At 34.7% G+C, this 22886-nt stretch overlaps 1 protein-coding gene across 1 annotated transcript in view; it reads left to right on the top strand.

Moving 5' to 3' along the window:
- The window catches only part of LOC136036900 (propionyl-CoA carboxylase alpha chain, mitochondrial-like), a 97458-nt gene extending 85370 nt beyond the window's left edge, over window positions 1-12088 (top strand). The window contains exons 10-13 of the mRNA XM_065719276.1: window positions 356-531; window positions 2736-2872; window positions 8963-9150; window positions 11557-12088. Of these exons, the coding sequence (XP_065575348.1) occupies window positions 356-531; window positions 2736-2872; window positions 8963-9150; window positions 11557-11672 (617 nt within the window). The 3' untranslated portion in view covers window positions 11673-12088. The remainder of the gene's footprint in view (window positions 1-355; window positions 532-2735; window positions 2873-8962; window positions 9151-11556) is intronic.
- Window positions 12089-22886: the final 10798 nt, after the last annotated feature.

Raw genomic sequence — 22886 nt, forward strand, 5'->3', positions numbered from 1 at the left:
ATCGAGTAAGCTCACAGTGTTAGCTCATAACCTCTTTTTTATATTTGGTTAATTCATAATGTCTTCAGATTTTGCTTCAGCACTAAAATTACATGTGATTATACATAGGTTTTAAAACTGGACCACTTGCTTCTAGTCCATTTTCTTCGAGATTTTTTTTCAATGTTATTGCTATCCAGTGAGCTCATATAACATCAGTTAAGCTTTTTCTTTGACTGGGATTCATGAATGGAACTAAATAGTGCCGAAATCTAGCATTTTCTTGTCTCTTTTTTTTTTGTATAATTACAAAGTTGAAGTTTCAATTCTGTATTGAAGAAAATCTGTTGGTTTCCTTATTGAAATAACTTTTCAGGCGAACGAAATAATTTGGCAGCAATTGCTGCTTGTATGTGGGCCAAAGATGACGTGAGGTCACGCGGCACAACTGATTCCATTTCAATAATTCCCACCAAGTGGCAGCTAGTGGCCACCATTCTTGACCAGGAAGTGCACATGGAAGTTAGAAAACAGTCGTGTGGCAATTTTGAGGTAGGTAAACAAGTCTGGTTGATCTTTTAGGTTGAGGCAGGTGAACAAACGAATCTTATAATGGGCCACAGTATAAATATTTTAACAGTAGCATAAATTCCCATGCTCTCCATTAAGTATTTTTGACAAACATCAATCTAGACGTGCAATGATAAATTTTTAGCGCAATACGACGGACTTATGAGAACTTATTGCTGTGACGCGGACGGATTTTCCGTTTCCGAGCGTTTTAATCTCTATTAATTCTGAAGAGTGCAAGATACTGGAGAAACATAGGCACACGATCTGCCCTCACCACCTCTGCATCGTCGTCCAATTAAGCGTATTTTGGAAAATAAGATTGTTAGTCCGTCTTTTCTTTTATTTTTTGGATGTTTGGTCCATTATTTATTCAATCATTGTGATCATAGGGTTTTGTAATACAGAGGAGTTTTTATCCAATATACCAGGGATCCATATAGGTGATTGTAGAGCCTGTTTCAGCATCACAAGTGTAGCTTGTCTGACCAATTCTAGCTTCCACGGATGTGTAATAAGAAAAGTCTACCAAGCCAAGTTTGAAGCTTATCAGGTGAAATATTGTGAAAGGGTAATGGGTAACACCCATAATTAATTAATGGGTTAATTAATTAATTAATGGGTAATGGGTAATGGGTAAAGGGTAATATTGTGAAAGGGTAACACCGTCGTTGATGCTCAAGAAGACGACAATACTATGTTTGGAAATGACTATGTCAGGCTTATTTAAATCTTTGAAAGTGTTAGCTAAAACATGCTCAGAATATCTGAAAACAATCATCCACCGGTGTCAATTTTCTCCATAATGGATTTCCATTATTTGTACAGACTCGTAGCAATATTTAATACATGAAATTCTGAGAAACTCCAACAGTCTATAATTTCAGATTCCATATACTATAAAGTTTATCTTGATGGAGTGTCTATTGCTCCTGCCCTGGAAATGAAATATCTTGGCCTCCAAATCGGTGACTCTCTTAATGCAACTACAAAGCTCCTCATTCGTCATTTCCAGCACCGGACATCCAGTGCCTACGGTAGCATATTATTTAATAAATTTCGTTTTAATCGCCGGCTACTAGCTAAATCGTGTAACTTATATGCGCTTCCAAATTTTTTGTACCTTGCACCTTTTCGGCTTACCTTTTTGGCAATTGAACTGACGCAACTCCGGCGAATTCATTACCGGTATGCTAAATATCTTTTCCGCCTCCCCCTTGGGCAAGTAATTCTTTGGTCAACAGGAGATACGGTAGGATAAACCCTATTGCTGGCATTGGCTGACGCATGGAAGTTTACAGTAACAAAATCAATGACCACCCATGGGGTCCCCTTTTAAAATAGTAAATTTATCTTTTTTTTTATTATTGTGCTTATTATGTGTACTATGTCACACATAGCACAGATTAGTTATTATTAATTAGTTAATTAATTCAATGAATTAGTTAATTATTGTGCTTCTTTGCTTATTTTACGAATTTTAATTTTGTTCCTTTGTCATTTTTCATCTTTTTTTCTTTTACTCTGTTTATTATTGTTTTTATAACGAGTCATCACGTGGCTTGCCGAGGGGCTGAAGCCCCTCGTCCAAAAGCTTGAAACGGCTCGACAAACAGGCTTTGTTTTTCAGCCCTATTCACACTGCTTCCTTTTCTTTAAGCGTAGTCCTAAGTAATCCAGACATGTAATGCACTATATTCGAAATTGATCAGAATCGAAGTTGTCCTCAGAAACCTTGAAACTTTACGTTGAGTAAAGGGACTGATAAAATTAACGCGAAGGAACTGATAAAAGGCTGAAGGACAAGAGTTATTAAGTACTTCAAGTTTTTTCCTCGCTTACTAAGATCAGCCTCTCCTTATTATGTCTAACTTTCGACATTTATTTTTCTGTATGCTATTGCTGTGTCGCTTCTTGAGGTTTCCCATTCATTTTGTGTGGACATGCGCATTAATTGTTTGCATTTGTATTTGTCTACGACTAATTATAGGTTATTGTTGATGGTGCAGCCATGAACATAGAAGAAAACATATCTCTTGAATGCGCATTAGTTATTTTAGTTTGTATTTGGTCTACTATTAATTATAGGTCATTGTTGATGGTGCAGCCGTGAACATAGAAGGAAACATATCTTTTGGATGTGCATCAATTATTTGTGTTTGTATTTGGTCTACTACTAATTTTAGGTTATTGTTGATGGTGCACACATGAATATACAAGGGAACATATCATTTGGGGAGCCTGTTTTGGAGCTCAAAGTTGGGGAGTCTTCATATGTTGTTCAACTTATTTCAAAGAACCCAACTGGAACGTTACGCCTTCGGTGTGTATTTCACTTCTTTGCTTCTTCTTCTTTTCCTTCTTCTTCTTTCCTTCTTCTTCTTCTTCTTTTTCTTTTGCTTCTTTCCTCCGTGTTTTTTAGTTTCCATTATTGGACCTATAAAACTTTCATGTGAAAGCAGTACGATTTTTTTTTTTTTTTTTTTTTTTTTTTTTTTTTTTTTTTTTTTTTTTTTTTTTTTTTTTTTTTTTTTTTTTACTTCCATGTTTTATAAAGACAAATAAGCAAAAGTCAATTTTGAAGGATGGGATATTTCTAAAATAACAAAGCCTGATGACTTATAATCGGGAGCCCGTTTTTGAGCTGTATAAGTCAGTTGTACCAAGTACCTAAAATAAGATAGCAGCACCGTTGAAGTAACAGTATGCCAAAATCACCATTTGTATAGCGAAGGTGGAATTTTTTCAAAGAGATTTGCTTAAAAAAATGAATTGATTTCTAAAATTCGATACGTACCACCTCAAAAAAATTGCAAATAGTGCATGCGTGCCCTAGCTTACAATACTCGTTGGATTTTTTAGTGTCAAAACACTTGATGGGCTTAATTAATTATTTACAGGTTCAAATTCATTTTTGTTTTTTTTTCCCTTTTTTTCCTGGTTTGGTGTTCTAGGGATGGGTAAGGATGTAGAAGTTTTTCATTAGCTATTCAGGGGTAAATAAAATCCACCTTTTATGCTTAAATTATTAAATCCAAGAATTTCAGTTGAAATTCACAACCCCTGACTAAGCAGACTTAGAACTTGAGGAAATTTTGGTATTTTTTACATTTAAAAAACTTCGTAGCTTAGCAGTCCATACCCCTCCAACGGACTTTCTATCTTTGCAGCATTTTGGGTTCTTTTTCCATGGATCCTGTAGACTTGTCAAATTTTCTTTGGATAATCCTTTATTTCTTAAAAAAAATTAGTTGTCTCATGAATTTCCTAAAATTATTTAAATTATTATTAACCCTAAGAAATAGTGTCTGTATAAAATTGCCGAAAGGCTTCTTGCCATTGAAACACTCGACATTACTTTTAGTAGTCAACTCGCTATTAATCATAAAATTTATTTAAAAACCTTCACCAGGTACAAGCAAACATGCAGACAACAAAAAGTCCTGGAGCAAAATTGTAGTAGTCTCCTAAGAATTCAGGGGGGGGGGGGGTTGGAATGATCCTAAGTTAAAATGTTTACGTAATAAAAGCCAAAATGGAGAAAAATGACTTGGAAACAAGGCTGATGCTGTCATATTTCCTGCTAAACGTCTTAGTTTTGTGCAATAAGTCAGCCTTCCTCATAAATAATTTCTGATACCATACTGGCTAATCATGATAAAACAAAATCGCGAAGAAAGGAAGAAAATGAGGACAATAAACAGCCAGTGAAAAAGTTGAAAACCCTTTCACCGTTACTAAGAAAGAGTCATCATATTTTAGTTTTGTGTCCTGTTTAAGATTTGGTTTTTTATATTTTATCAGTTTTAGGACGGTCAAGCGGAGGTCTTGACCTAAATATTTGCTTAATTTTTCAACTTTTTCACTGGCTGTTTTATGTCCTGGTTTTCTTCCTTTCTTTGCGATTTTATGTTTTAGCTTTCTTCATATAAAAAAGTTGCTATACAGAAGTTGCTTCATCAACAGATTTTGATTCGACAAATCAAAACAGGGTTAATCCTTCAATAATCTTAAAAATTATTAGGTCTTATTAAAGACCTAAGATTAGGGGGGATGTTCTGTTGGAATATCCTTGGTAAATTAGGACTGTTTCACCTCAGCCAACTTACGAACGATTCAAAAAAAAAGAAAAAAAAATATATGAAATCAAAGAAGAAACCGCAATGATAAGCACAAAACCCAGATATTAACATTCAATACTTACAGATTTGAGAAGCAACTATTAGATTAACTCAACTGCTTTAATATCAACAAAGATATTTAAAATCAACAAAGATCTCTTATGTATGCTCACATATGCTATAAAAACAAAGATATGATCTACCAACAAAGATCTCTTATGTCTGCTCACATATGCTATAAAAACAAAGATATGATCTATCAACAAAGATCTCTTATGTTTGCTCACATATGCTATAAAAACAAAGATATGATCTATCAACAAAGATCTCTTATGTTTGCTCACATATGCTATAAAAACAAAGATATGATCTATCAACAAATATCTCTTATGTTTGCTCACATATGCTATAAAAACAAAGATATGATCCATGAACAAAGATCTCTTATGTCTGCTCACATATGCTGTAAAAACAAAGATATGATCTATCAACAAAGATCTCATTGTACTGGTATTAAAAAATTTTCGAATTTTAATCCATATTGGAGTGTTAATAATTCACTGCAGGTGATAGATTCTTTAACAATGGTTTCAGCTAAAAGAATTGAGTCTTTCGATTTTGCGACAATGTATACTAATTTATCACTTAATGTAGTGTTTGATAATTTAAAAACTGTTATCAAGAAATATTTCCCCTTATCTAGTAAAAGGTTCTTAAAAATAGACGCTTATAATAAAAAAGCTATATGGACAAATTGCTTTAATACTACAGTTAACTTGAGATGTTACAGCTTGGATATGATTTTTGAGTTATTAGAATTTGTTTTATACAATACTTATATAAGATTTGGTGGTGATTTGTACAAGCAAATTGTGGGAATTCCCATGGGGGGGGGAATGCCAGCCCATTTATAGCTGACTTGTTTTTAAGTCAACTAGAATATAAATATATGATGGATAAGAATAATCCAATTAATTTAAAACATGTTTTGTCAAATAATAAAAGATATTTAGATGATATTTTGGTCTTAAATTGTAAGGATTTCATTGATATTTCTAAAAATATATATCCATCAGAGCTTATTCTTGAACCTAGTCATGGCGCTGGTCATGAAGATCACTTCTTAGATTTAAATATTAATATTTGTGATAATAATAAATTAAGTTTTAAAATGTATAATAAAAAGGATGATTTTGATTTTGAAGTGATTAGTTTCCCATTCCCTGAAAGTAATATACACTCAAATATCACATATTCAGCGTTTTTCTCAGTTACTTCGTTATGCAAGGATTTGTAGTAATTATATTGATTTTATAAATAGATGTAAAATCTTAAGCCAAAAATTGATATCAAGAGGTTTTTCTGCAAATAAATTAACTTGGCAATTTAAAAAATTTAGTTTTCATTATAACGAACTTTTAAATAAATATCAAAATAATTGTCTAGAAATACTCTAGAGAATATTCTAGAAATGTTGCAGCGCCATTTATTTTGAATTGTGTTTCTAATTGAGCGAATTTTTTTTAAAAATTAGCCACATGGTAAAGATGAATTCTATAATTGTTCAGTTCATTGAGGTTTTTTGCAATGTGTTAATATTTGTGATTTGGTAAAATTTATTATATTTAGTTTACCTATTGTTGCTAAAAAGAGGGATATATTAACAGGATAAGCTTGTTTTGGTGTTACTTGGTTGTTTTACATTTGCTGTTTTTTTTTCTTTCATAGGCATGTATTTTGGGGCTGATACCTGACACGGGGATGCCATGGATATTCTATGGTAGCCACAGCACTTGGCTGGGTAGAGAATTTAAAGTGGCGAAACCCTATATAGGCCAGTGTATTCTCCTGATGAGCCCATGTGTTGGGTTGTTGCCTCTGAATTATTTGTCTTTATTATTTTTTCTATTGTTTGGTAAATGACGACTTATACTTATTGACGACATGACTGCCTGTCCATGGATTATTCTTTATGGTTGATTGTGTATGGCTATACTGTTTGACCTATGTGATTGTATGGATGAGTAGGGTTAAGGCCTCATTCAAGTGCTGGTCTATATTAATCACTAACTTAGGAAAACAGTCTTCCTTTTCTCTTTCTATCTCTCTTTTTTTTGTGTGTGTTTGTGCTGTTGCATTGGTGATTTCTCTTTTCATGATATGCTATAAAAACAAAGATATGATCTATCAACAAAGATCTCTTATGTGTGCTCACATATGTTATAAAAACAGATATGATAGTCGTCCTCGTAATTTACCTTTTTCATATAACAGAGTCGCTATATATTCCTGTCCTTATTGATCTAATCACATTTTGGATGAATCAGGGACTGTTCCAGCCCATCACCATGGGTATTGACGTCTAGATTTGCTGTGCAAATTGAACGCGTTGTCTCAGACAATTTATATCATCAGATTTTGATTCAACGAAGCAAAACAATCCTTCTATAATCTTAAAAATTGATAGGTAGCTTGTAGCTTTTTTTAATTTTTGCGTGCTTTTAATTAGTTTCTCGTAACAGACAATGTTGAGCAGTTATTTTGAAGTTCAAAAAGTAAATTAATAAATCCTCTCAATGGCTATTTTTAGCCAGCAAATCCAAAACAGGCGAAAATATTCAAGCACTCTTATCTTGAACTTTAAGCGAAATATGCTTACATGTTCAATCCGTTTTTGACTAGAAGTACGGGTAATTTTGTACCCCCTACATGGGGTAACAGGGGTGAGTACAGGGACGAGAGGTGAGGTATATTCTTCACATGTAACTCTTGGTGTGGGGCTCAAGCCATGTTTTATTTAGAAGCAGTAAGATTTCAACGATAATTGGATCCCTTTTGATTGTTAGGGAAGAGAAGAGTGGTATTTATCTACGTTAGTACTAAAGATGAAATAGTTATATACTATCAGTTTTTGTACTCCAACAATTGTATTTATCTCTGGTTTCCAGCCTTTAATGCTGAATAAAGACATTTTTCAATCAACGAGAGGTTGTTTTAAATATTGTATTTTTTATTATATTTATTAACATGGTACAATATCAAAAGCTTATTTCTCGTTTTGAACTTGTCGATCCGCTAGTGCTGTTTGATGACGTCATTAAGGATTTGAGGGAGTTATTTTTTCCCCATTATGTAATTAAGTTTACATTGCTATGTTATTTATCTTATGTTCTCGTTTTTATTTTCTTGTGGGTTATATTTACTTCTGTTCTTTACTCAGCATTTATTTTTGTACTACTGCGGATTATAAATAAATTTACTCGCTTACTTATAGTTGTATAATATCATTTGGTAGCTTTAAAGAACGGATTTTTTTATACAATCCTAATAAGGGCTTATCCCAGATTTGCCTCTCACTCATTCGAACTATCTCTCTTGGCTTTTTCTACAATTAGTCATGGGTCGGTGCCCAAAACTACTCTGATTGAAAGATAATGGGTAACTTGTAGGAGTTGGGTCTTCGGTGATTTAACATGGGAATATGGGATTAGAAACTATTAGCCTCACTGCACTTAAGGCAGTTACTAGTAAGATAAGGTTTTATTAATCCAACAACGAAAATCTAGCACCTATAAAACGTAACGTAACATTTTTCTCTTAATATAATATTGCCAAATAAATAAGGAGTTTCTCACATCATTATATCATGATACATTAAGACCAAAATTCAGACTTCACTGGAACAATGAATAAAAATATAAAAAACAAAATTATACATCAGGCCCCACAAAAGGCTGTATGGCCTGTATCATTAAAATATTCTTTGAGTATCTACTAGTAAACTTTAGAAGCATCCAATAGTGATTTGAGCATTATTTTCGTTGGGCGGTTTAGGCAAATCTTTCGCTACTTCTTGGTGTATCTAAATTCAAAATAGATTCAAGTTCGCAAACAGAATTTCAAAATTTTGTTCAGAGTGGGAAGTTTGCATTTGTTAAATGGGAGTTTGCATTGACATTAAATGAGAAATCAGCGTTTTATAGTGTCGAAAGTTAATTTAAGCCTAAAATACCTAAGTTTGTATCATCATAGCCAAGATTTCTGTATCTTTAAAAAATAATGATTATCGTAGTTTTATCATTCCAGTCCCTTCAAACGTAAGGGCTAGCCTTTCAGTTTTTCTTATGTTTATAATTATTTGTGCTTTTTATAATTGTGAGTTTCATAATTCTTTGTGCTTCTTATCTTTTTTTGCTATGTAGGAAGCGTCTCAAAGGTGGAACAGTTTGATACCAAACTTGATGCATTTGTTAAAAATCATATTAATTAAGAATATATTAATTGTTTTACAGATTTGAAGGCACGCCCTTTAATGTCAAAGTGGTAACTAGCAAGGCCCACGATCTCCTCAAACTGATGCCAGAGAAACCCAAGTTGGATACGAGTAAAGTGGTGTTATCTCCCATGCCCGGAATGGTAAAATCTGTCAATTGCACAGTCGGGGAAACAGTCGTTGAGGGCCAGGAACTGCTGGTTATTGGTAAGGCCTTCTGCTTGATGAAATTCGCTTACTATTTATTTCTCAATTGATGCTGAGGCTGGGGAGTAAAGCACAACTGATAATTAACTTCGATAAGTATTAGAAGAATAGGAACTCGAATTATAATATTGCAAACATCACAAGACCATCTCTTCAATTACTCTAATCTAGTAAAAAGTCGACTCTCCAAAACTGAAAATTTTATTTCGGTTTTGGGCTGATCCCTCCTCCCCCTCCCTCTCCGTGAAATATCCCCCATGGACAATTCTCTCTGGAAAATTATACCCCACCCCTGCGGAAAACTCCCCCGTAGAATTTTTTCAGGTCACACCCCCTCCCCTATCCGTGGCCAATCTCCCTCTGAAGAATTACCCAGGGAGTCTTCTTTTATAGCTTATGTGTTCCCTATACTTTGCTTATTATATTTAAATGTTACACATCGAACGTTATTTTTTATTGTTATTGTTATATAGATAAAAATAATATAACTACGATTTCTATTTACTGAAAATCTTTGTTTTGGCACTCCTAACTTTGCAGTTTTCGTCTTGACACAATTCACTCAGTAATGACAATTCAGTAAGTTTTGTGTCAGTGCCTTATTGCCTTTAGATCTACTGTGTAGGACTGAAAATTTCTCAATATATGTGTGCGTGTGCCAGCAAATGATTTTTTTTTTTTTTCAAATTATTTGTCCTCTAGGCCTATGCTTTCTTTTTATTTCTAAACGTAACACATTACATGTCTTTGTATTATTATTACTATTATTTCTATTTTTTATAAAAATTAAAAAAAGATATCAACGAAGTTTAAAATCATCATTGTGGCACTCCAAAACTTAGCAATTTTGGTTTTAGCACAAGTCACGTCATGATTTTAACACCTTTATCTTTATGCTTATAGACTTGCTGTTCACGTAGTGACTGACATATCCCTAATATACACCCCCAGAAAATTCCCTCGGGTTTTTTCCGGGGAATCGGAGGATCAGCCCGACTCCCGTCTGTAATTGATTCTTACTATGGTTCTAGCTTGATGCTCCTCGGAAAATTCTGGCAATGCAAAATTTCGCCCAAGACTACCGCTGAACTATTTTACGTTGAACTTTATCCTATTTCGTCTATTTAGCTAGAATGTATCTTGTAAAGAGGAGAAGCAGGAGTTCTCTGTGATTTGGGGATTTATGTATGTATCCATATGGGGATCTACTTGCATCCCAGAGGGTGTCAGGTTCCATTTTTTACCGATTACGTTCAATACCGTTGTGGACATTATATATTCTCTAGCTGTGTTTTTCCCTCCCTCGTCAACAATTGTATGATTTTGGGCGCGAGATTTTGTAGTTAATAGCAGATGAGGTTGTTTTTGTGTCGTATTGTTTTTACTAGTATTCATAATGGGTGTAATCTTCTCTGGGTTGGTATGTAATTTTCAAGGGGAAGTTCGTTGTAGATTACAATCCTTTAAACTTTTATAAGATTTTCTTTATTTTTATTCACCTCTTTTTTGTTGATATGACACTTTCTGTTTCCTGGAAGCGGACCTTGTGGAGGTGATCTGATCCCAGTTCTAAGGGCTATCAGTCACCAAATACAAGTTTGATAGTTAAGCTTTCAAAATGTATGTTTGAAATTTAATTTGGTCTCGTGAATCTGAAATAAAAATTATGTAATGAATGGACATGTTGAGAAAAATGAAGTCGATACAAATGCAACTTAGCAACGTATGAAATTCGTTCAAATGCACATTTAATAAATATTTTGTATACTTTTTGCACAAAATATACATTTAAGAAGCACTTTTTATAGACCATGCAGGCGTTGGATTCACATTTGGATCCAACCCCAAATATTAAACATCCTCTTTATACGAGGATCTTAAGAAAGACCGTTATATTTAAGTAAACCAGACTCTTTTGGGTGCAAGTAACCCAGAAGTACATTAACTTATGTGTCCTACGAAGGTTTGATGCGATAAAAATTTTTGCAAATAAACATTTGAAACTTTTTTTTGCACAAGAATTAAATATTTTGAATTTTTTATATCAAATAAGTTAGAGATCGTCGTATTGTTCAGGGGCCCAGGCCTCCTTCCCCCTGGGATATATGCATGCATCCGAAATTTCAATACAATCTCTTCAAATTCACACTTCAAAAGTATTTTACACATGTTTTGCTAGAATATTCACATTTTAAGAACTTTCTTTTACATACCAGTGGCATGTCTAAATAGGGAACATGTCACTTTTTCAAAATATCAAACTTCTGGAACGTTTGAAAACCATGGTATATAGGGGACCTCTTGGCCCCTCCCTCCACCCTCTCTTGGGGCATGTGTATGTATTTGCTGTTCAACAGAATGTTAATAGCTTAATTATCTATTTAATCAGTTTCTTTGGTTTTGTAGAGGCAATGAAGATGCAGAACAAACTTGTGGCTGGATCCGCAGGAAAAGTAAAAGCTGTCCACTGTAAGCCAGGACAAGCAGTTGATGACGAAGCCCTTCTTGTTGAACTCGAGTGAACTTATAATAATGGTTACCTTGTATGTTTTTCAGGGGTAATGTAATGCATTTGTGATAAATGTTCAATTGGGTATATAAAACGTAACTGGTGCGGCAAAAAGCTGTATTTGGCATTTTCAAACTCCTAAGAACATTGCTCCAAACCATTTACCAAGCTGTATTCAAAGGGTGGATAAACTCTCCAAACCATTTTCTCTTTGATCCTCTTGATTCTCTTTTGATTCGCTTTAATTCTCTTGGTCGTCTCTCTGTGACCAGCTCAACAAACCGTTCTAAAAAAAATTCAGTAGTTTGAAAATGGCAGTTACAACATTTCAGCGGGGTAAAGACGAAATAATGAAAAAGGATTTGTCTTAGTATTAAATGTCAGTTAATTGTTTGTCTTTATTTTGTTAATATAGTTTCTCATAACAAAGACTGTATTTTTATCTTTCTTTATTAAGTTCGTAAGTAAGCTGGGTCTCTGTTTTTAAGATATCTATGCTAAAATCATAATTATTGCCAAAAATAGGGATGAGTTCTTCCATGATTATGCAATTTCTCAGTGTTTATGTTAGGTATGCCGGTCTTTTCGACACTTCCTTTAGAACAAGTAGCATTTAAGAGTCCTTGATCCAATTCCGATATCTGGAATTTCTACCTCACCATTAGAGCTAAAAAATACCAGACTCTACACTCGTATACTTTCTGATAATACTTTCTGAAATATTTACACGTGTCTGAGCCATGGCAAATTTAAGTCCTTTCTATAAATACTTAGCTTCTTAGATATGAAAAGCTTGGAAGATAGATTAACTAAAGGAGGGCCAGGGCAAAATCTAGGAATAAAAATCCTCGACTGTTAAAAATTTTCAAATTCCAAATTAGAAAATTTTTATAGGCGAGTTTTTGCTAATTGGAAAACGTGTCAGAAACTTTCATGTGATGTTAAGAATTTGGTTCAGATTTGGTTGAAAAAATCTAACACATGATTGGTCAAAAGCTTGGGAAACTTGACGTAAATACATTCAAACCTAGCTATACATGACGTATGACGGACAGAAAACGTAATTAAAAAATAATAATCGAGAAAAAGATTTTAATATCAGCCAACGGATAGAAAAGAAACGAAAAGGACAAAAGCAGATATTTTGGCGAAGACCTCTGCTAAACCGTCATTCAGTGCTCAAGAAAGGAAGAAAAAAAAGAAATTGAATATGAGTTTATGTGAAACGGTTAGCATTTCTGAGTTTTTTCTTTTTTCTTTTTTTTCTTTTTTCTTTTTTTTTCTTTTTTCTTTTTTGCTGTTTTTTCTTCTTCTTAACACTAAACACGGCTCGGTGGAGGCCGAAATGTCTACCTTTTTGTTTCTTATGTTTTTCTTTTTTCTTCTTTTCTTTTCTTTTTTTCTTTCTTTTTGCTTCTTTTCTTTTTTTTCAAAAAGATCTAAAATAGGAAATCTGAAGAAACGTAGATTATTCAAGAGTTTTTGGAAGCCTTGTCCTGAAAGCTTCCAAGCATATAACTGGTCTTATAGAAATAGTGATAAAAAAAATCAAATCAAGAAGACTAGCTGAATAGAATAAACATTTTGGGATGTTTTAGGAAATTTTTGATTTGATGCTTCTGGTATTTTAGTAGAGTAATACTATGAAAAATACAAAAAGTTAATGGACTGTCGTATATGCGAAATTGCTTCGTTCACTTAGAAATAATTTTCAAGGTTGTCATGACATACAATTTCTTAGATATCCTACCGTAAATTTTTTCTAGACAAGTTTGGATTTGCTTCCCAACACGGATTGACAAATCTTCATTGTTTAAGAATGTTTGACATTGGTTTTCCAAAAATTGAATTTTCTCTTCAAGTTTTCCTTTTTCGAAGTTTTGATCTTGCGAACTCCCTACATTTTGTCAAGGTGAAATGTCCGTGCTTCGAAGCCAAAATCTTTAGAAATCAAATGACCCTAAATACTGTTCGAACTTCATAAAGTTCTCATGAATTTAAATTCTGTTCGATCTTTTTGGCAGTACCAGGCACTAAAAAAGAAATACAGGTGAAAAATCAACAAGAAAATAAGCTAAAACCAAATTACACCAAAAATCTTAAGAAACTTTAGCTTTCCTTTGAGGTCCTTTGAAGGTGTGGGCATAAAACATCTATGCTAGCTTGGCTTTTATGGTACCTCTCCTAAAATGGGAAAAATGAGAAATGTCCCCATTTAAGTATTCGTAAAGACACAAGTTCTTGAATCCCCTCATTCCACTCTCGTGGAAAATTTCTCGGCCGTGCTCGTATACATAAATTCTGTGCCTTTTATGGGAATGATAAGACTCTCCTTTGGGGAGGGGGATATTGCGAAACCACCTCAAGATTTAGATAGCTATTTTTCATTTGTTTTAGGGAGGGGTCAAAGGCAACAATTCTAAAGGGTAAGGGAGGGAAATATCCCACCCATCCCCCTGTATGCAGCTGTAGCCAGCTATTATTATTAGTAGATTTAGAATATTCGAATCTACGAATCCAACCAGAAGTATGAATGAGGGGATTCAAGAACTTGTGTCTTTACGAATATTTAAATGGGGACATTTCTCATTTTCCGTTATTTAGCAATCCAAACAGGGCCAAACAAAAAACGTGATGCCCTCGAACGCGGCGGAAACAAGTCAAAACGGATGTTGGTGACTGACTACCGTAACTGCTACTTGTGTTAATATGCTATTTGATATGCAACCGTTAGCGCTGGACGATATGATGGCCGCAAATTGGCTATGCAGAAGAGAACATACTGTAACGAGATATATACAGTTATTCTTTGGTGATTATCAACAGGTTCAGGAGGTGGTCCTTTAGTTGACTCTGCGAAATTTGAATAACAGGGTTTTCAGTCGTTACCTGATTCTGAAAGACGAAATCACAAAAAAGAGGACACATATGAAGAATTGTGTTCCGCTCTCGGCATTAGCCTTTAGTCAAGCGCAGAGAAGAGTAAATTAAAAAAAAAGTTAACTAAAGAAAATGCGACGTGAGGATAATTGATAAAATATTGACAAGAAAGAATATATTTATTTCTGGCAAATTATTTGACAATTTATAAATTGTTTAATTTTTTTATTGTTGACTCAAATTATTTTATAACTGGACAAAGGGGGAATGTCCCAGCCTGATTGCGTCCGAAAAGAGTAAGGGAGTCATTATGAAATTTCAACGAATCCTAAGGGGCGTTTTGAACTAAATTAAAACACACTTAGTGCATCTTGGTTATATTGAGGGAGGAGTAAAATAAAAAAAAATAATGAAAGAAAAAACGTTAGGATAATTGATGAAACATTGAAAATAAAGAACACACTTATTTTGGATTTTAGTTAAAAGTTTGAATAAACTAATTACACAAAATTACTGCCGATCAAAATTTTTCGATCAGTAGTAATTTCGTGCAATTCATTTTTAATAATAATTCTACTATAACATTTTCGGTGCATAAAGAGCATTATTAGTCATGTGAATTGAAAATCTGGGTAATACTTAGTCCTATATTGGGCCAAGGGTATCCGGAACTAAACCTGTAGACAGCGTTGATCATGTACCATTCTTTTAGAAGAATGTTTTATGCAACAATCTTTTGTGAATATTATCTGTTAAAATTTATGTATGTCACATTTGTTAAACGACCATTTATTAAAAAAGCTCCTGTTTAGTTATCTTAAAAAAAGATAAAAAATGGACATTAGAAATAATAACAAACACGTTTCCGTAATCAAATTTGACAGAGTAGTCTTGTTTGCGTTATATTGGAAAATTCACCTGCAGTATCAATTGAGTCAAGTTGAAAACGCAGACCGGTTATGACGTAGAGGGTCATCCTCACTATACTCGTTTTCAAATATTCAACCGCTGAGGAGTTTCCAATATAAAACTGATGGTAACAAATTTTAGTAGAAAAAAATATATTGATAAAGATGTCTTATTAAGTTAATTTTAAAAAATTGAAAGTTAAATTGTTCGTTTCAAAAGCATTTACAGCTTTGCGTTAGAGTTATTAAACTTGTAGGCTACATACCGTTTTCTTATACAAATTGAAATAGAATCTGCAAGAAAAACCTTAGTTCAGAAAGACAAGTAACAAAAAGAAAAAAAAAGTAGCAAACACAGATTATAGTGTTAGATCAGGGTAATAAATAGAAACCAAATTAATGCCCTTATACGTCCTTAGCTGCCAGAAGTGCTAAAAAGAGTAGCATAAAAAGATAACTATGAGCTTTTCTGTACTGTTCCCCCCAAATTAACAAATTATCTAAGATTCAGATTAGTTAAAGTTACGGAAATACATCAATAACTCGTTGATAAGATTTCAGGTCTGATCTATACCGTTCTATCTCATGAAAAATCTAAGAATCTACTTTTTATTATCAATATATAAAAGCGAAAATCAATGCCCTTATACGTCTGTTGTTGCTAGACATGCTAAAAATATTTAACGTGGAAGAAATAGCTGTGAGCTTTTCTTTACCTTTCCCCTTAATAAAGATGAAAAGAAAGGGCTTCAAACGGAGACAAAAAATAAGAACGATGAAAAAAATTGATCATATCGATTTTTTTTTCTACGTGATTCAGAAGGAAAGTTTTTTTTTCTCTCAATCTTAATAATCAAAACACGAAAACGGATTTTTAAAAAATATATTTTTTTAAATGAAATTTATTAAATAGAAAACAATAAAAATGTCCTCTTTTAGAGAGGGCTATGATATCCTTCATCCCCCTTCTAAGGCCATCAGTATAAATTGAAATTGATACTCCGAATATATACTGCTACATGTCTTACCTGACATATCAGACTCGGGGAAGCAAACTTAAAGTGATGGGGCTAGAAACACAGAGATGGTTGCATTTTCAGCGAGATTTTGTCCCGATGCATTTTCCCGATGGGCGTACATAAGTCAATTTGTCTTCCTTTTGCTGAGCATTGTTTTTACTCTGTTGCAATTAATTTTTTCTCAAGTATTTCTTACGACCCTATCAAAAGTTGTAACGACTGATTACAAGGCAGATGATTTTGTATCAAAGTCAGCAAAAAGTCAACAAGGGCAGTCTACTAAGCTTTACACAGCAACACCTTTACAAATTCATTTAAATTCTGAAGTAGTCGCCAATTAAAAACATATTTTTATTGAATTTCTGCAATTTTGCTGTCATCATAGGAGTCTCCTATGACCAAAAGCACCCTGCAAAATGGCTGAGAAGATGTGGGGAATGGGTAACTGATTGCGTAAAGCCCCAAAATTAAACATACGTAGTTTTAACTGCTAAAATTTAAAGGTTAATTGTTATGGTAAAATTTTTAGATTTATTCTGTAGATAAGTGTCATTATATTAATGCAGTTACTGGTTCTGGAAATTGAAGATATTAGTAACCCTGAGAGGAGACAAATCTATTAAGAAAAAACAGTTCCCAAGCAGATAACTATTGTGTTACAGAAACTGATTTGTAAAATAAAATATAGGCTTTTTGCTTATTCCTCGTGCATTTCCGTATGTGACTCTATTTCGCATTTTGGTGCAACGAAAGGCTTATAAAAAATCCAAAAAGTCTTCTTTTTGATACAGCCCGTTACTTTACGGTTAATGGACAATACTGCCCTTTACAATAAACAAATTTGCCGCTCTTGCTATTTAGTATAACAAATTAGCTTTGATGATGGGGAAGTGAAAAACTTCACAGACTAATAAGTGAAATAATATGAATGCTGAAATAAGAGCTAACATCCATGGGTAAAATGAGGTTCATCTCAGCTTTTTTGCGTCACAATTTGCTAGGAGTATTTTACAACATGTACAGAAATGTTTTACTATATAATAATCAAAATAAACTATTTTGTAAGACAAAGGTCTTACCTAGCTTGAAACCCCTTTAATTTTATTTGTAACTACCATCTCCTAACACTTGCATTTCCATAATATCTATTTTTATAACCGTGAGAAAAGACCTCAACTGCATAACAGAAAGCAACTATAGTAATTATTTTAATTCCAGATACCCGTTGTACCCAAAGCGATGGCCTAGGTACATCTGGCATTGGCTAGCTCTCTACATGAACTTTCTGTGCGTTAGAATTCGGACTTAACAGGGAAAATTTTTATATCAACAAAATAGACATTGAACAAAGAAATTGTAATGTTAATAGTGAAGTTCAAGAGCACCAACAAGATAGATTCTAGAAGGGGGGGGGGGGGGCTTTACGAAAAACTAGTTCAGAATATTTTAACATCAATAAATACAATATACATTTACTATTTGCATGGTAAATAAGCAGAAATGGCGAAACATTTTAAATAATTTCAATAATTAGTATTATAAATATATTAACAAAATTACTTTAAATTTGGCTGTTATTCTAATGTTTATTAAGTTTACCAACACTTGAATAATTTGAATAGCGTACTTACCATGGCTGCATTGGCGAAAGCTTGATTTTCTTGTCCATAAGCAAATCCTAGAATAGCGTGAGTTCCGGCAGTTCCCACTACTGTTAGGACGACCCACAAGACGTTTCTACCCTATCGATCAACCATAAAACCAAAAAAAGGGGATGCCACCGTTGATATTAGGTACACTTAACTGTTCATTGTATTTGCTTTCTCGGTGGCCATTCCATATTGCTCAGTAAAAAAAAGTTCAAAAAATTTAATCCATTATTAGGTGCAATAAATAGTAGCTATATTTTAATTAAATATTTAGTTGGTATGTTGGTTAGGTTAGCTCAGATTTCGTATTTAATATAATGCGCTCTGGGCGGCCCTCCTTCCATAATTTTTTGTTGTAGTTTTCACAATTTTGCTAATAAAGTGTTACATTTTCATCGTATTTTGGTTTATTTCATTGCCATTAACCAAACTTCATTTTTCGAGTGTTTCTCGTATAATACAAAAGTAGCTTCTTGATTGAATTGCTGATAAATGAAGAAAAAAAAAATCGGTATAAGTCGGCTTTCTCTCTTCTTGCTTTGTAAACCTTTTTGCCCTTTTTCCAAAACATCCCTTAGGCTGGCCTATTAATCTCAATCCCGTTTTGACAGTTAACGATCTTATCATATTTGTCAGTGGAGCTGGGTTAAAAAGAATATAGCAAGCATGAAATCACAAAAAAAATAGGTATAAATACGTATTGGTTTAATACAAAAATACACAGGGATGAAAATTACTTAAAAGATTTGAACCTATTTGGCCCACTAAAATGCTTCACAACCACTTTGCATTTTGGTGATTTATTCTAAAAGATAATATGAAAAAAAAACTTCGTTTTCTTAAAGAGTTGAAGAGGCTGCGTCCCAAAGTCGAACCTTAAAACGTACAGGAATTGGGAGAGGCAGTTGGGGGGCTGCCGCCCCCCAAACCCCCCGCTTTTAAAGACTCTTTTGTACAGGTTTTTTGTTTTGTTAATTAAAAGAGGGCCTTTCCGAAGCCAAGAGCGGGTGGTTAGGGGGGCGGCAGCCCCCCACAACAAAAAACCTGTACAAAAGAGTCTTTAAAAGTGGGGGGTTTGGGTTGCGGCAGCCCCCCAAGTTCTTCCAATCTTCCAATCTCTTCCAATCTCGGATACAAAATGAAATAAATTCTCATTCACACATCCACACATAAGGCAAAAATAGGGGCCAGCCTAAATTTTCTCAAAAATTTCCTTCTCTCACCTAAATCTAAATTATCTCCTCTTACTAACAACAAATTCTTCAATTCCTCTTTATTCAGCCCAAATTTAAAATAGACCTCCTTCTCCCAACACTTTTTAGCTTAGGAGTAAAACCTCAAAGTCAAAGATTGGTCCTTAAGAGCTTGTCACTCTTGGATTTCTTGGTCGTTGGGATTTCTTGGCTTTTCCTCCTCAACACCCTGCTCTTTACGCTAAAGTTTGACTCTTTCTATTAACTCTACTTTTTAAAACAGTAAAAACCTTTAGCGTAAAGAGTGGGGCTTTGAGGAGGATAAACCCCGTTCATATACGGAGTAACTTCTGTTCGTTTTAAGTTTTAATGTCGCTCCTTACTTTCAGTTAAAAAAACTTGTATTTTCCATTTAATTTCTGAACGTTTTTGAATTAATACATGTTTTGATTTTGGCTCTCCGCACATAAATAATTGAAACGAAATTTGCATATTAATTTTTTGGCTAAATGTTTTTTTCATAGTTTTAATCGGAATATTTTGAGAAAAAAGGAGCGGGGAGGAGGCCTAGTTGCCCTCCAATTTTTTGATTACTTAAAAAGGCAACTAGAACTTCAAATTTTTTACAAACATTTTCATTAGTATAAAATATACGTAACTTACGAATTAATATGCGTAACAAACTTCTAAATTCGTATGTTTTTATTACGCGTATGAGGGGGTTCACCCACTCGTTAATGTCTCGCCCTTTACACAAAAGCTTAAATTTTGTCCCAATTCCTTAAGAATGACCCCTGAATCACAAAGGCCGTAGAATAAATAGTTGAAATTACTAAAAATACTTTAGCGTAAAGAGCGAGGTATTACGAGGAGGTGAGCCCCTCATATGCAAAATAATTTCTGTTCGTTTTAAGTTTTAAAGATGCTCCTTACTTTCAGTAGAAAACAACTTTTCATATTGATTTTTTCAGTGTTTTTTTTTAAATAATGCTAGAAAATTCTGCGCCCCCTTCATTGAAATTATCTTCCCCCATGACAAATTTCTCCATGGAAAGATCCACCCGCGTAAAGTCCCCTCGTAAACTTATACCCCGCCCCCCCACCCTCAAACCAAAAAAATCTCCGTGAAAACGTCTGTAAACTTCCCAGTAACAGTTACTATACGTAAACAGTGGCAGCCACTTCCACGGGAACTGTCTGGGTGTAAGTCGTCCCCAAAGACGTAGTTACTAGGTTTTTCGACTATGTTGAATAAAATGGCTATCTCAGAATTTTGATCCGGTGACTATGGGGAAAATATTTTCATGGAGTGGCACGAATCTAGCAAGCTGAAAGCCATTTACAATGTTAGTTTGGCAGAAGGCCGTTGGATACGCTAATCCAGCTAAAGAAGCAGCATTATATATTATGATAGGCTTGCCAGAATTACTTGGTGTCAACACCCAGTCATTTACTGCTATGTTGTAAAAGCTTTTGAAAGGTCCAAAAACAGACCTATTGAGTGACTTTATTTTGTAATTGCTGTCGAAATGAAACATTAATAAATTTATTCCAAAAGAATTTGCTAAAGTGATTGTTGGTCACATGACTCTTTTGGTGGTCCATCAGAAGAATTACTGGTGTAGCAGCTTTTGTTGGCTTGCTCTGCTGAATGAAACATTCCAAAAACTCTAGAAATAGTTTTTCCCTGGACCACCCTGGCAGATTATCTGCTCTAATAGTGCCTAGTGCTGCACCTATCAACATAAAATCTTTAAAATTGACCCTGGGAAATATTATCATATGTGGGGTGCTGATGGCAGCAACATTTATGGTACAAATCCCACGGAGATTTTTTTCTAAGAGACTTCTTTAATGCAATAATATGTTGTACCATTGACTGGTCAGAGGTAGAATATTTATTGTAGTCAAAGGTACAACATACCACAATTATTTATTAAAAGCATCCATTCAGTTATGGGCTGCAAATTTATGATTTAAGTACTATGCTATTTACTCCAAAGATATTATTCACTGCAATGTAAAACTGCGAAAAGTAGGTGTAGCATTTGACTATTTATAGTTTATTATAAACCCAAGCACCTAGAACAAATACAAAATATAAGCACAAGCAAGCAACGTTATAAATATAAGCACAAGCAAGCAATGTATAAGCACAAGCAATATAAGCATAAACAAGCGGGTTAGTCCATAATGCTGCATCTCTCTTCTTTTCATGAAAGGCGGTCTGCCTACAAATCTGGCCTTTTAGGTGGCCTAACCACTCTGCAACTGTGGGTGTGCGGCATCACCTTTGACGTAGTGGTAGGGGATTTAGTCCCTGTGGCTGGGCAGTCAGGCGTAGGAATGATGGTTGGTGCGACAAGGGGTGGGTCAGAAGGTTTACCTTCTTCTCTTGGTAACGGAACATTTCTTGGCGAGGTTTCGATGTCTGTGCGGATTGGCTGGGGTGATTCGGTTAAGATGGGATGGGATATATCATTGCTTTTGTCCTGTGTGGTGGGCTGGATTCTGACCTCTTCCTTGGCTACGGGAAAGGAATGGCGGGAGATATGGACTCTATTTCGTCGCAGCCTGGAACCGTCTTCTGTCTCCACTACGTATGATCTGGGGTTCTCATGGCATGATATGATTTTCGCTTTGGTCCAGGGGCCGTTTGTTTTCTTCTGGATAAAAACTTGGTCTTCCAGTTGAGGTTCACGTAGCGGTTTCGCAGTCTTATCGTGATAGCGTTTCTGTCTTTCCTGTTCCTTCGATCTGTGTTGTAGGAAGGTCTGAAGGGGGGTGACGGTTTTAGCTGGTTGTATGTTGATGGTAGGACTGACCGTAGCTGGCGGCTCATGAGGAGTTGAGCAGGTGAGGCATGGCTGTCAACTGGGCTGTTTCTATATTCTAGAAGTGCAATATGTGGGTCGTTTCCACTTTCTTTTGCTTTGGTTAGTATCCGTTTGCAGGTTTGTACTGATTTCTCCACCAGACCGTTTGATCTCGGATAGATGGGGCTGGAGGTTTTCAGACTAATTCCCCACTTTTGCGCAAAATCTCGGAACTCTTGTGAGAAAAGTTGTGAGCCGTTGTCTGAAGTTACCAGCTGAGGGATTCCGAAACGTGCGAGGTTGGCTTTCAGTTTGTCGATGATTGCGGTTGATGTCTGACTTGACAATTTGTCTATTTCAAAGTATCTGCTATAATAGTCGGCAGTGATGAGATAGCAGGTCTTGTTCCAGTTGAAAAGGTCAATGCCAATGTGTTGCCATGGGAGTGAGGGCGGCTGGTTGCTAATCAACGGTTCCTTTTGATTATTTTCTGCAAATTTAGCACATGTTTCACATTTTTGGACGAAGGACTCAATGTCAGCGTTCATCCCTGGCCAGTACACAATCATCCGGGCGCGCTGTTTGGTTTTGTCGATCCCAAGGTGTGCTGAGTGTAGCTGATGAATTATGTTGGTTCTGAGAGGATGGGGTACGATGATTCGTTGACCTTTCAAAACTAACCCATCGTGGATTGCTAGTTCGTCTTTGATATTCCAGAATCGAACGGCATCTGTTCGGCACGACTGGCGTGTACCGGGCCAT

The sequence above is a fragment of the Artemia franciscana genome, chromosome 16, assembly GCF_032884065.1.
Source record: "Artemia franciscana chromosome 16, ASM3288406v1, whole genome shotgun sequence".
In the NCBI taxonomy this organism is placed as follows: Eukaryota; Metazoa; Arthropoda; class Branchiopoda; order Anostraca; family Artemiidae; genus Artemia; species Artemia franciscana.